This window comes from Zootoca vivipara, chromosome 11 (assembly GCF_963506605.1).
Source record: "Zootoca vivipara chromosome 11, rZooViv1.1, whole genome shotgun sequence".
NCBI lineage: Eukaryota > Metazoa > Chordata > Lepidosauria > Squamata > Lacertidae > Zootoca > Zootoca vivipara.
The window spans coordinates 2,846,244-2,859,456 of NC_083286.1; the positions used below are offsets into that span (position 1 = coordinate 2,846,244).

Genomic DNA, 13,213 nt, shown 5'->3' on the forward strand with positions numbered 1-13,213 from the left:
TTGCTTCAGCTACACAAATAAATAATATTTGTATTTGTTATTAGTATTACTTTAACAAAAACACTATTTATATTCCCACCCTTTATCTCTGTGTGTCTTTGCACTAACAGTGGGAAAACCAGAATGTTTGAGGTCATTGGAGAAACTCTGGAGCATGATTTCCCTTCCTGGTTTCGGAAGGTTTTCAGACTTCTCTCAAACCCTGGTGTGATCCTGCCCTTCATACTACTGATGGTGTATGTACAGTACACATTTCTATGCTTAAAAATAAATACACCCCCCCCTTTTTTAGACATACAGTACATAGAATGCATTCACTACCCAATGGAGGCAGGAGGGGTAAAGGGATGGAAGGCGGGAAAGGTGGGCAGTGATCTACCCCCTTTTGGGGGGTTCAGGTCAAAGTTGTTGAGCTTTTTTAAGGAAGGAAGAAGGTCCATTTTGGGGAGGTTTGGGTCAAAGTTGAGTTTTTTCAGGGGGGAGGTAAAATGTTAAGCTTTTTTTTAGGGGAGCCACAGTTGTTCAGCTTCTTTGGGGGGAGCCAATGATCTACCAGTGATATTCCGCAGACGTCAGTGATCTACTAGTAGATCACGATCTACCTGTTGGACATGCCTGTCTCAGGCCATCCCTTCCAGAATTCTGAGATTATTGTTGATGGCAGCTTCACCTCAGAGTTCCTTGAAAGCGGCCAAGCAGGGGTGGGAGGCAAGGGAGATGCCTCAAGGAAGAAGTAGCAACCAAAGGATGTGGTGGTGTAAAGCAGTACTTGACACAGCATTGCAAGGACTCTAGAAACATCAAACCAAAGTTTTTGTCTAGGGTCCAATTCACTTGCACCAGCTTCTGGTAAGGAAGATGGTTATTATATCACTCTGCTTAAAATAGAGATGGATGAATCTGTCAATTTTGGATTCTCTCAAGTGAAAGAAATTACTTCTTATATATCGCATTTTGTACATTATTTTCATTAATATATGCAGTTTTATTCACACTTTCCCCTAATATCCACATTGTCATTAGAGAACTGTATCAAAATATTCAGAGAAGAATATTCTTTACCCTGGACTTTAGCACATGAGATATTTATTTTAAGATCCACCCTATTGCCCCCCCCCATTTTCCCTTTCTTTTTCCCTTTTGTATGAGGCTGCATTTTTAATTTTAATGTATTTAGTCCTGTTGTTGAGTTGTATTTTAACTAGTTGTTTTATATTTGGTGTTAGCCGCTCTGAGCCTGGCCTAGGCTGGGGAGGGCGGGGTATAAATAAATTATTATTATTACTTATTACTTGACAGTAATTAGTTTTAGCTGATTTTAATATTATATTTGTTGTAAACCACCCTGGGACCTTATGGTGAAGTGCAGATAAGAAATAAGATAAATAATAGAAAAACAACTGTTTTGGTTCAAAATGCGAACTGAATGAAATTTCTCCCTATTTCTACTTTAAAAATGGTTTTTAATGGTTGTAATAATTACGTGACATACTCACATATGTGGTTCCCCCCCTTTAGCCTGAGTATCTACTACCTCAACGCTATATCAAAAGGATACCAAGATATGAATCTCGAGCTCAAGAAGAAATTGCAAAATGTAAGGATGCTGCAAGAGATTGTTGGTAGGGCTTTTTTGTTTCTTTGTTTCTCATTAGATGATGATTATTCGTGAGACTAATTCTGGGTGTTCACTTTTGTTCTTCACATTAGCAAGCTGAGGAAAACAAGAGGAGGAACAAACTAAAGGCACAGCAAGCCCGGGGGGAGGTTGAAGAAAACCCCTTTGAGACAGCGCCCAAACCAAGCAATCCAAAAGAGGGTCAAGGTGAGGAACAGTTTAAAAGCCATTACTGTACAGCAAGCTGTTTCCTCAGCTGTCAGTGATCACAGAGCATCATTTCCTGCCAGGGATTCTGGGACTTGTAGTTTACAAACTGCAGGAGCTTTACAGAGAAAATGAACGATATTGACTTGGATATTAAGAGAAGTGAATGGAAGGGAATTCACAAAAGAAAATCTTCTTTTTTCCTCCTCTGCACTGCAGCCATCTGTGTCCTTTGAAAAGCCTTTGCAGATGGCTGTTCTGTAGGGTGTGGGATGGGTAGGAGGATTGTTGAAAACCAGGTGAAGATCAGCTTAGTTTTGGACAACCCTCCAGAAACTCAGATTTGTCTCATTGTTCACATACCCTCTAACATTTCGAGGCAAAAAACCAGGGTGCCGTCTTCTGGGAGCACCCTCCTGCATGAGTCACATGACTCATGTGAGATTGGAGCCCCTAAAAGTGCCTTTTGGGGGGTGGGGTGAGATAATGGCACCTAAAATGTCTGCTGTGCTCTCGTGTGAAGCAACAGGATCTCCTGGTTTTATCGGGACAGTTGAGGGTGTGTGTGTTCAGGATATTTCCCTAAGTCTCCAGATACAGTGGTGCCTCGCTAGACGAATTTAATTCGTTCCACGGGTCTTTTCTTATAACGAAAAATTCGTCTAGCGAATCCCATAGGAATGCATTGAAATTTTTTTGAATTTTTTTTTTTTGCCCATAGGAACACATTAATTGAATTTCAATGCATTCCTCTGGGAAACCGCAATTCGTTAGATGAATTTTTCATAAAACGAATTTGTCTAGCGAGGCAACCTCCGCTCGAAAAATCCTTTCGTTAAGCGGAAATTTCGTTAAGCAGGGCATTCGTTAAGCGAGGCACCACTGTAGGTCTTTTGGGGAGCTGTGGCTGGGGGGGATGGACAGATAGAGCTGTGGGGCTAAGCAGAAGCACCCCAAAGGCTCATGCACCAGGCATTTGGGTCTGCAAAGGAAAACCAATGTGATAAGACTTCCACAGAATGGCTTTCCAGTATTCTGGAATCTTTGTGCATAGAAGTCCATTCTTAAGAGGCTTCTCTTTACAGATGTACTTGCCTAATGTGGGCAGGGGGCCACAAGACCTTGGTGGGTGGGATTAGCAGTCTCTCAACCAAAAAACACATGTGACATGTTATGTCTCAATGAAGGATGCTATTGCAGTCTTTTCTAGTCCTTTATCCTACAGATCCTATTATTCCTGATTCTTGGCAATCTAGCTGGGGCTGATGGAAGTTGCAGTTCCCTATCAGGATGAGGAGAATGGCATGCAGTCCAATGTCTTATGCCAGTTACATACTGAACCAAGACCTCCTAGCTGGTTTCAAACTAGTTTTGTGATTGCCTTCCCTCAGTTCAGTCGGAACATTAAAGACTAGTGTAATTCAGCCCGTTAAGTAAACGGGCGCTAGAACATCCCGGGATCTGTCCTTGTTGTCGGTGTCAGGGGGACAGGAACGAAGGAGGAGAAAGCAGCCCTTTCTCCTCCTTCCTTCCTCTCCCCCAGCCGCTGACAGAAAGGAGACATCCCGGGGTTCGGAGAAGCGCTGCGCAAGGGACCTGTCCTTGCTGGACGCACACACACGCTCTCCCCCCCCCCACCAACGCTCAGTCCAGCTGGGAGCAGCGGTTGGCGGCCGCAGGGAAACGGTAGGTGGGGGTGGGGAGAGTGTGTGTGTGTGTGTGCGTGCAGTCTCTGCATCCAATCCCTGTGTACGTGGGGCACATGCGCAGTAGCGCGGACACAGGGACACAGGGAATCTGGACGCAGAGACACTTGCACTTTATTATATAGGATTGTTTTGTTTGAAGAGGCCTGATAAGAAACTACTGATTGTCACTCCTTTGCAGCCTAACCTTTTTGGCACATGTTTGTGAAGGGTGCTATAACGTAGGTAGGCTGAAACAATAACTAGTTTCATTTCTTCATTTCTGTTATGCAGTTTTTAGTCTGCCATCCATATTGGAACCCCTCCCAAGACCACAGGCCTAGAGCATGCTGAGTTCCAACCTTTGATCACTAGGTGCCAACCACAGAAGCATATCTTACATGTGCCTTGTTTCAGTCCAGAATTTGTATTCTGGCTTTGGGTTCAAAAAATAAGTCCTGTTTTCCCCCCAACAATGTTTTCAGATAAAGAAAAAGGAGCGAATGAGACCAAGAAAAAGCCAGGTGAACAGAAGGAAGACAAACCAGGTATTGCAAATGGAAGCCAACCTCCCTGTGGCAGAGGACGAGGGGGCCCTGCGCCTCCCCCACAGATAGCAGTGACCCGGCCAATGGTTCCAAGGGTCAGTGGCATGAATGGATACACTCCCAGAAACCCACACTTTGCAAGCATGCCGCCAAGGATGCCAGGACCACCTCCAAATTACTGATAAGCAAAGTGTTCCAACTCATTAAACAACATTAGACTTCATGTACTTGTAGTAAAGGGAAGTATCCAATAAGATTTTTCACCCTCACAGAAAGATGCAGGGGTTAGAACAAGCAGGAATATCAGAGGTGATATGGCTGGGACCTAGCTTCATGAGCCACGGTGGCCAGGATTCAAGTCCAGGAGTGAATGGGGGCCAGTGTCACTGACTGGTTGGCAATAGCAGGTCAAGCCAGGTGCAAATCACATTAGTACAGAGCTAGAAGTCTGAAAGTCAAGTGGCCATGTAACTTATGCCATTAGAATGTAAAGAAAATGAAGTGAGTGTGCTGTTGCTTTGAAAATATTTCTGTAGAAGAGCTAGCATTGTCTAAAACCACAAACAAACCTGAATACTTTAGTGACTTTCAAATCTAGATAGTGTGTGCAAAATTTGCTTTGAAATATGTGAATCAACTCTACATATTAAAAAAAAAATTAAAGCCTTCCCATTATTTCCCGATGGCTTGAGTCCAAAGGTTGTGTTGCACGTGTGAAAAGCTCTCCTCATTTGGGGTTGACTTCTTCCTACTGTTCCAGAGAGTCTCCCTCTTCCTCAGGAATGGGTTGGGGGAGTGAAGGAAAGGGAGAGGCACAAAAGCCTTTGGGGGGAAGCTGTTAGAATCCAAGCCAAGGTTACTTTGAAGTGAGATGTAGAGAAGGAATGCTGACTTCTAATTTGAGTGCTTGCAGATGGCAATGCATTTTACCCAACGCCTTGGTTAAAATGCAATGGGAAGTTCTCCTGCACAAGCTCATGTGAAGGTATTGGAGCACTGTAGAACCGTGGACCTTATGCAGGGGAACATACTGGTGAATTAAGTTTCCAAGTTTCATGAACTGAATTGGGATGTAATTTGGAGAATATTACAGACTGTCCTCTCTGTAAATATTAAAGACTGCAGTACTGTATGTTTTCTTTTTTTAAAAAATACAAATATATTTTTGTGTGTATTTCAAGGGTTTATAATTTTAATTTTTTTTAATCTAAAAATTAGAGATGAAAAGGAGTGGGTGGGAAAAGTGTGACCACTGGTCCTACTAGCTAGGAACGATGGGAGTTGTAGTCCAAAAACAGTTGGAGGAAACACTGCTTTAAACAAAAATGACATGTTATGCACAGCCCACTGGGTTTTTTTTTAAAATGTGTCTTCACTTCTGTATGTAGTGAAACCACAGAACCACCAGAGGGCAGATCTCAACTTGGCTTGGCTAAGCTCACAGCTCCATTTTTATTCGTTGATATAACACCAAATATGAATTACAATAAAATGTAATAGGAAAAACAACAAACAAACAGCTGGTAAAGCACTGGATGAATGTGATCCTGCGGCAAGGACCTCGTATGGGGCCTCGCCACAGCATTCTGCACCTGCTAGAGTTTCTAGGTCAGCTTCAAGGGCAGCCCCGCGTAGAGCAAGTTACAGTAATCAAGCCTGGAGGTGACCGTCACATGGATCACTGTGGCCAGATCAGGGCAAGAAAGGTAAGGGACCAACTTCTTGATACGGTGGAGATGGAAAAATGCCACCTTTGCTGTGGCTGCAACCTGCACCTCCGTAGAAAGGGAGGCGTCAAAGGTTTCACCCAAATTCTTGACAGAAGGCGCTGGCACTAATTGAGCCCCCGCAAGAGATGGGAGTTGGCTCCCCAACCCCATGTTGTCCCAACCCAGCCAGAGGACCTCTGTCTTCAAAGGATTTAACTTCAACCGGCTCCCCCACAGCCATCCAGCCACAGCTTCCAAGCACTTGGTCAGTGTGTCTGGGGCAGAGTCAGGACGGCCGTCCATCAACAGATAAAGGCCAAAACTCGGGACAATCTGGGCAAGGGGGCACACATAGCTTAGGTGGCTTAACAAACACCACCGCCCTGCCAAATTCATGGAGGATATGTAACATTTATTTAGGTCAGGAAACAATACTTCAGACAAGATGGCAGATTACTAACTATTCTTTACATGAGACAACAGATGCTAGCTGATATAAGACCCATAGGCTTCAGGTTGCCCTGAGCTCTGCCCTACCTTCTAGTGAGATGATAAGTTTCCTCTTGCTAGAGAGGAGAGTTGGTCTGATAGTAATTGATTGTAACAAGGTGCTTGCACAGAATACAGATGCCAACTATTATGAATGATACATGGAGCTTCAATGTTTAGGCATACTGTTTATTTTATCATTTAGTTATTTATTGAATTTATATACCCAGAGAGGTATCAGGATGGTTCACAGAATAAAATCAAAATATAAAACCACAAAATACATAATCAAAATAAAAACAACAACAACCCACTAACCTCCCCCCCCCCAAAAAAAGAACCTGACATTTTAAAAGGACATACTGTTATGGTTAGATGTGACCATGTTTAGATGCAGAGCTTTTTTCAGCTGGAACTCAGTTCCAGCCCCTCTCAGGTGGGCACCATTGCCATTCTAAGAGAATGAGAGGTGTTCATGGTGAGTTCCAGCACCCCTTTTTCTAGAAAAAAATAGCACTGCTTAGGTGGGGCTGGTTGAAGTCCAGCAACATTTGGAGGGCCACGGGTTCCCCAGAGCTGCTATACCAAAAGCATCATCTTTACATCTTGTATATGAGGTTCCATCGATGTCATATTGTCCACTTTTGGACTAGGTGGACCTGATCTAGAAATGTGGAGCAGGGATCATTGAGCACCTGCCAAGACCCAAACCCTTGCAGCATTTGCCATTCTGTGGATTCTCCTGGTCCAGCAGTTTCTTCCCTGTTGATGCCTGTTCACCTGCCCCCTCTGCATGCAAGAAATGACAAGAGTGGGGAAATGGAGCTCTTCTGCTGCGCAGTTGTGTGGTTTTGGTCCAGAAGGAGATGGCAAGCAGGTGGGCAAGCCTTGGAGAGGAGGGCATCCCCCACATGACAGCATGCAAGATTTTTGCAGCATCCACATGACATCATCCTTATCAGAACACCATCCCATTCTATCCAGATTACCATTCCTGCTGTGATTTATCCCCCTTCCCCAATCTGGATTAAATAGGAAAATGATGTGGATGATATGCCCTGTGCCTGGTCTTGAAGCATCATCAAGGGGAAAAGTTGCTCATCATGTAGAATGTTTTATTAAGAACAGTTTATCCTGCCTCTTCTGCTGTGATCAGCTGGTTAGTTGTGAAGCATTTGATCTGACATGGTACCCTGCATTTACCCTGCATGGTAAATATATCTGGGCATTTCACAATAGCAACTGATTCCCCCTCAAGCTGTAATGAAGAAAAATTCAACAGATGTTTTCTATTTATTTGCACAATGCCTTGCTTAAACTATGGGAATTTTTAGCTTTAAATATTTAACTTATTTCTGGATTCATCCTGTTCATGGGCTCCTGTCTCTGCAAAGATTTGTGTTTTGGCTTCCCGTTTGTTATACATTTCCCTGGTGTCTGGTCTAGGGCTGTTATTAAATGTCTCACCTTCAAAATAAATAATATATTTTATGAACATCCAAAGGTGACTGTTTTAGGAAGAATAGCTTCATATGTTTAAAAAGCAGACAGTCGGCATGAATCTCCCTAGTTCTCCAACTCTGAGATTACTTTGCAGCTCCAAGCAATTTTGAGGAGTATATAAAACCAAGGTTTAGGACAAGATACTGAGCCCTTTAGCAAGATTTATATTTAATAATAATAATAATAATAATAATAATAATAATAATAATATTTAAGCAGTTTTCATGAAATTATATAGAATATTCAGTAAAATAGTGATAAAAGTGGACTTTAAAAATAGTGGACTTAATAAAATTTTCAAAAATATAGATACAAATCAAGATACTTTTTTAAAAAAACTGAATGTAGTAAGATTGCATGTTAGGTTAAAGGTAAAGGTAAAGGGACCCCTGACCATTAGGTCCAGTCGTGACCGACTCTGGGGTTGCGTGCTCATCTCGCATTATTGGCCGAGGGAGCCGGCGTATAGCTTCCAGGTCATGTGGCCAGCATGACAAAGCCGCTTCTGACAAACCAGAGCAGCACACGGAAACGCCGTTTACCTTCCCGCTGGAGCAGTTCCTATTTATCTACTTGCATTTTGACGTGCTTTCGAACTGCTAGGTTGGCAGGAGCTGGGACCAAGCAACGGGAGCTCACCCCGTCACAGGGATTCGAACCGCCGACCTTCTGATCAGCAAGCCCTAGGCTTAACCACAGTGCCACCTGGGTCCCTAACTAACCTGGTTAGGTTAGTTTTGCCCCCCAAAAAAGTGTTTTGCAGTTATGAATATGTTTAATCACTTATTCAACTCCCTGCATTCAAGATAAGCCTCAGAAATCCATTGTGTGCCAATTTTTCCTCCTCAGTGCTTCTGTTAAAGGTGCAGGATCTCTCTCCCCTTTGCATCCAGTCCCTCTGTTTCTGGCCCTACTGTTTCCAGCACCTGCTCAGGTTGACATCCCAGCTGGAGTTGAGGCCCTAACTGCTCACTCTCTCTGGTGTCACTGACGGCTAACCTGTCCCCGCTAAGGAAGCAAAGCAGTGACAAGAGCAAGGAGCCTCTGCTCACCTTTTACTTTCTCGAGTGACTGTAGAGTTAGGCCCCATGTGAGATGGTAAACAAATGGGCATTGGCAACAGGAGGGAGGAGGAGGAGGTCATCTTGCCCCTGGTCTGGTGGGTGCATGGTATTTTGAGCTACATTCAACCATGGCTAGCAGCTGGTGAGCTGGTGCAGGTGGTGGCTAGGGTGGTGCATGGTGGTGGGAGCACTAGATGGGCCATGCCTTGCCCTCCCCTCTCCCTCTCCCTCTTGGTAAGGGCCAGCAACCCATTGTGTTGGGGAGCTGGAACACCTGCATCCTCTCACTGGGGCTGCTATGTTGTGTGTCAACCCTGCCCAGCCGCTCTGCTATGATCTGAATGCAAGAAACATAATAATCAGCATTGGACTCCTTCAAAATAAAAGCCTGAGAAGGCAGCAGTTTTTGAAATATCTACTAAATGGCCAGCTTATTTCCAGCTCACAATGACAATAGGAAGCTGAATTGGATCATCAGCTCAGTATTGTCTACTACAGTAACTGGCAAAGGCTCTCCACGATTTCAGGCAGGGTTCTCTGGTAGCCCTCATGCGTGCAGCCGGGGGTGGGGGTGGGGTGGGGGCAACTGCCCCACAAATCAATAAAAAGCAATAAAAATACTTAACTAACTGAGGTTCTGCTGCCTCTAACAAAAGCCTGCCCCCACTCTGGCACTTCTAAGAGATGCCAAGGATTAAACCTGGGATCTTTTTATGAAGAAATAAAGGTTGATCCAGTTTCTCCCGATGCTCCCCTGGTCTGCCAAAAGCAGCTTTCTTAATCCATTCCTGGGCTGAAGCAAAGAAGCACCAGCCAGCTACCAGCAGCTGTGTTTTGGGGGTGTTTAGGGGCGAAGCCTTGCTTAAAAACACCAGTTTCCTTTGTGAAATTTCTTGCTGTGATTTGAGAAAATGACCTGTCACTGATCATTAAGGTTGAAAGTTGAGCTTCCAAGTGTGCTTAGGTGGCATTTTGTTGGGTGCCGCCCAAGCACAGAATCACCTTGGCTCTTGGCTCCTCTTGGCGGGAGCACCTTGGGTTCCTTCTGGCAATGCCCACCTCCGTGGTTGGCTTTGCATTGAATTTTATCAGAGGACTCTCGCTTAATGGTTCTGTGGTTGTTTTGGTCGGGGTGTTTCCATCCAATGTTTATCCCTAGCTGTCAAGCAGCACTTTCCCAGTCATGGCTTAATGTTCTGTGACATAAAACCACACACCTACGACTGCTTACCTGGGAGCAAACCCACTGAATTCAATGGCACTTGCTTCTGAGCAAATGCCTATAGGTTCGCACCATAACACATCGATTCCTTTGTGCACCCCAGCCCTAGAGGATTTAAAGTCGACTTCTTCCTGGACATTTCCACATCTGCCTGCTCCACCCCCTCCCCCAACAAGATGCCGGTGCTGCTTTTAAGCACTTCACCATAGACAGAAATGAAAGTGGTGCAGCTTTCCTCTTTGCTCCCAGGCCATGTTGAGAAAAACTGCAAGGAAAAATAATCATTCCTTTGTCTTTCCCCCCAAAGGCTGGCTCCATCTACCCCTTGATAAACTATCACATCACTAGCAATTACTTGTAATTAAGACTGGTGGAAAGTTCTAACAGGAATTATTTTGGTGATTTTATTTTAAAAGCTGTTTCTGTGTGTTTTCCAGATCCTGGGTCATCACAGACCCAACAGCCCCAGCAGCCAGCAGTTGCCACTCTTCCTTTCTTTTCCTTTTCCTTTCTTTTTCTTTCCCATGAGCCCCTGGGGTGAATGTAAGAAGCATTGCCCTCACTATCCTTGGCTTCACTGAGTCCTAGTATCCACTGTAGGGACTCATGGGAAACATGAACTTCCGCTGACAGTTCCAGAACCATGTTTTCCCAGTAGTATTGTCTGCTGCTGTTTTTACTTCCTTTAATGCCCACTTCAATGCCTCCTTTCCCTCTGCCCATTTTTGCAGAATGAGAATTTGGGTGGATAAATTGATGGAGGGGTGGGGTGCATTTCACGAAAAGCCTAGTAGGTAAGTTTACAAGGAAGAACAGGAAGAAGCTGGACATGGCCTCTGGACCCCGAAAGAGCAACTGAATGTTGGAGTGTGACCCCTCCAGTAACCCCATCCAAAGTATGTTCTACAAGTACTCTAAGATCACCAGAAACCAAACCAACAGTACATTCACATCATAATTATGAGCATCAGTCATTGGTTTGTTTACCTTCATTTAATCCAAAAGTGATACAGGAGACTGATTCAAGACTTCCTCTGCCTCTCTGGGATCAGAAGATAGATATCAGAGAGGAACATGACCAAGTCATTTTGTTACCCTACAAAGGAGGGTGCAACAAAACACTGGTTCTTCAAGCAAAAAGAAGACACACAGTGCATGGAAAGGATTCAGATATTTCACATGCAGCTGTGTGAATAAAGAGACCCAGTGGACAATTCCGAAAGACTGGGCAGAGAATACAAAATCCAATAAACCTTTATAACATTCTCTATACATGATTAGCTCCTGATTGGCACATATGTGAAGCTTTCCTGCAATGTAATTGGATAACAGAACATGTGGACAGCTCATGTGTACGTTTCCAGAGTCATGGCACCTCTGAATTATGGCACCCAGGTATGGCACTCGGGTATCAGAGACATGTGCATGCAGTGCTGTGCTGTGCTGTCTTGAGATCTGCTCCAGGTTAGGGCATTCACCTGGGTCCCAGGACATGATACCCAGGTATCAATTTCCTGCAGATGTTAAACAGCATAGGAGGCAAGTTACATCTTTGTGGCAGCATCCTTGTGGCAACCTTACCCAAAACTGCAGCAATCTCCTACCACCATCTCCTCAGCCCATCTTCCCTGGAAGGACTGAAGTCAGAACAAAATGGACCTACAAAGCCAGATTCCAGCTAAGACATTGCCAATGAAGAGAATGAATAGGGTCTTGCTCCCCTTCTCCGTCTCCTGATGAAGATCATCCATGGCAGTTCCTGTTCAAGAATCAGAACAGGCAACCAGATTGGAAAGCACCTAAAAAAACCAATTTCATCCAATAAACTCAGAAGTTGGGTGACTCACTACATACTCAAGCGACTTGCCTGCACACTGGAAATTTGCAATGTTGAGATCAGGCAGGTCAAGTGCTAGTCTGTTTAAGACTTTTGGGAGTGTCAGAACCACACCTTCCCTTAATATTTGTTGCTTTCTAGTAGTCCAATATGGGCAAGTAGCATCAATAATGTGCTTGGAAGTTTTACCCTCTCCAAATATGTTGCTCACATCAAAGACAGCCCACCTCATGGCCACACCACAATGCTCTTGAATTTGAGAATCCTGGATTCTACACCCCTTTCTATATTTTTCTGAAATGGGCAAGATTATCGAAATACTGGTAAACTGATAAACTGCTCTGGTGAAAAAGGTGCAGTCCTTTTTCAAAGTGTAGTTTGGGCTCATAGATGTGGAATGTGATCTTTAGCTAAATGGGTTGTTTGTTCCTTACCACATCTTATGATGGATCCTGCTGAGTTGCTGCTTTTCTTCCTTCAAGCATATCTCAAATGTTTTGAGCAAACACTAACATGTTCAGTCTTAGGCTGGCCTGAATTCTAAATTGACAAAAGGTGTATCTCTTTGCTTTGGCACCACCCATGGGCAAATTCAGCACATCAAATTAATCAGATTAATAATATAGAACAGGGCTTGGTTTCAATAGAGGAGAAAAGAATGCAGGCTGAATTGCCCTTTGGATGGAAATGAGGAATCTGTATTTGTTTGTAGGTATTAATTCCTAATGCTAAATTAGCTCTTTCAACACCTGAAATACTTCCTGATCTCCCACCCCCTTTGTGCTACCAATCTACATCGTTGCGCAATGCATCTAAGGTGGTTATCTAGTATATAAAGCCCTTAACAACTTGGGATCAGTTTACCTATGAGACTGCCTTAACTCACATGTGCCCACTTGACTGCTTTGATTGACAGAATTGGCACTATTACAGGTGGCACATAAGACCTGTTTTGCATTTGCAAGAACTCAGATGTGCTAAAGCACAGAATGAACTCAGGCTTGCTAGAGAGGTTAAGAGCAACAAAAAGGGCTTTTATGGGTACGTCCGTAGCAAAAAGAAGAACAAGGAAACAGTGGGGTCACTTAGAGGAGAAGATGGTGAAATGCAAACAGGGGACAGAGAAAGTGCAGAACTCCTCAATGCCTTCTTTGCCTCAGTCTTCTCCAAAAAAGAAAACAATGCCCGACCTGAAGAATATGGAGCAGATGATTCAGCAGGGGAAACACAGCCCCGAACAAGTAAGGAGGTAGTACAAGAATACTTGGCTAGTTTAGATGTATTCAAGTCTCCAGGGCCAGATGAACTACATCCAAGTGTATTAAAAGAAC

At 44.0% G+C, this 13,213-nt stretch overlaps 1 protein-coding gene across 1 annotated transcript in view; it reads left to right on the plus strand.

Annotated features, from left to right (window-relative positions):
* Positions 1-4,240, plus strand: part of TMC1 (transmembrane channel like 1) — a 55,412-nt gene extending 51,172 nt beyond the window's left edge. Inside the window, exons 15-18 of the mRNA XM_060280202.1 lie at positions 111-236; positions 1,519-1,597; positions 1,711-1,825; positions 3,996-4,240. Of these exons, the coding sequence (XP_060136185.1) occupies positions 111-236; positions 1,519-1,597; positions 1,711-1,825; positions 3,996-4,240 (565 nt within the window). The remainder of the gene's footprint in view (positions 1-110; positions 237-1,518; positions 1,598-1,710; positions 1,826-3,995) is intronic.
* The last annotated feature ends 8,973 nt before the right edge of the window (positions 4,241-13,213 follow it).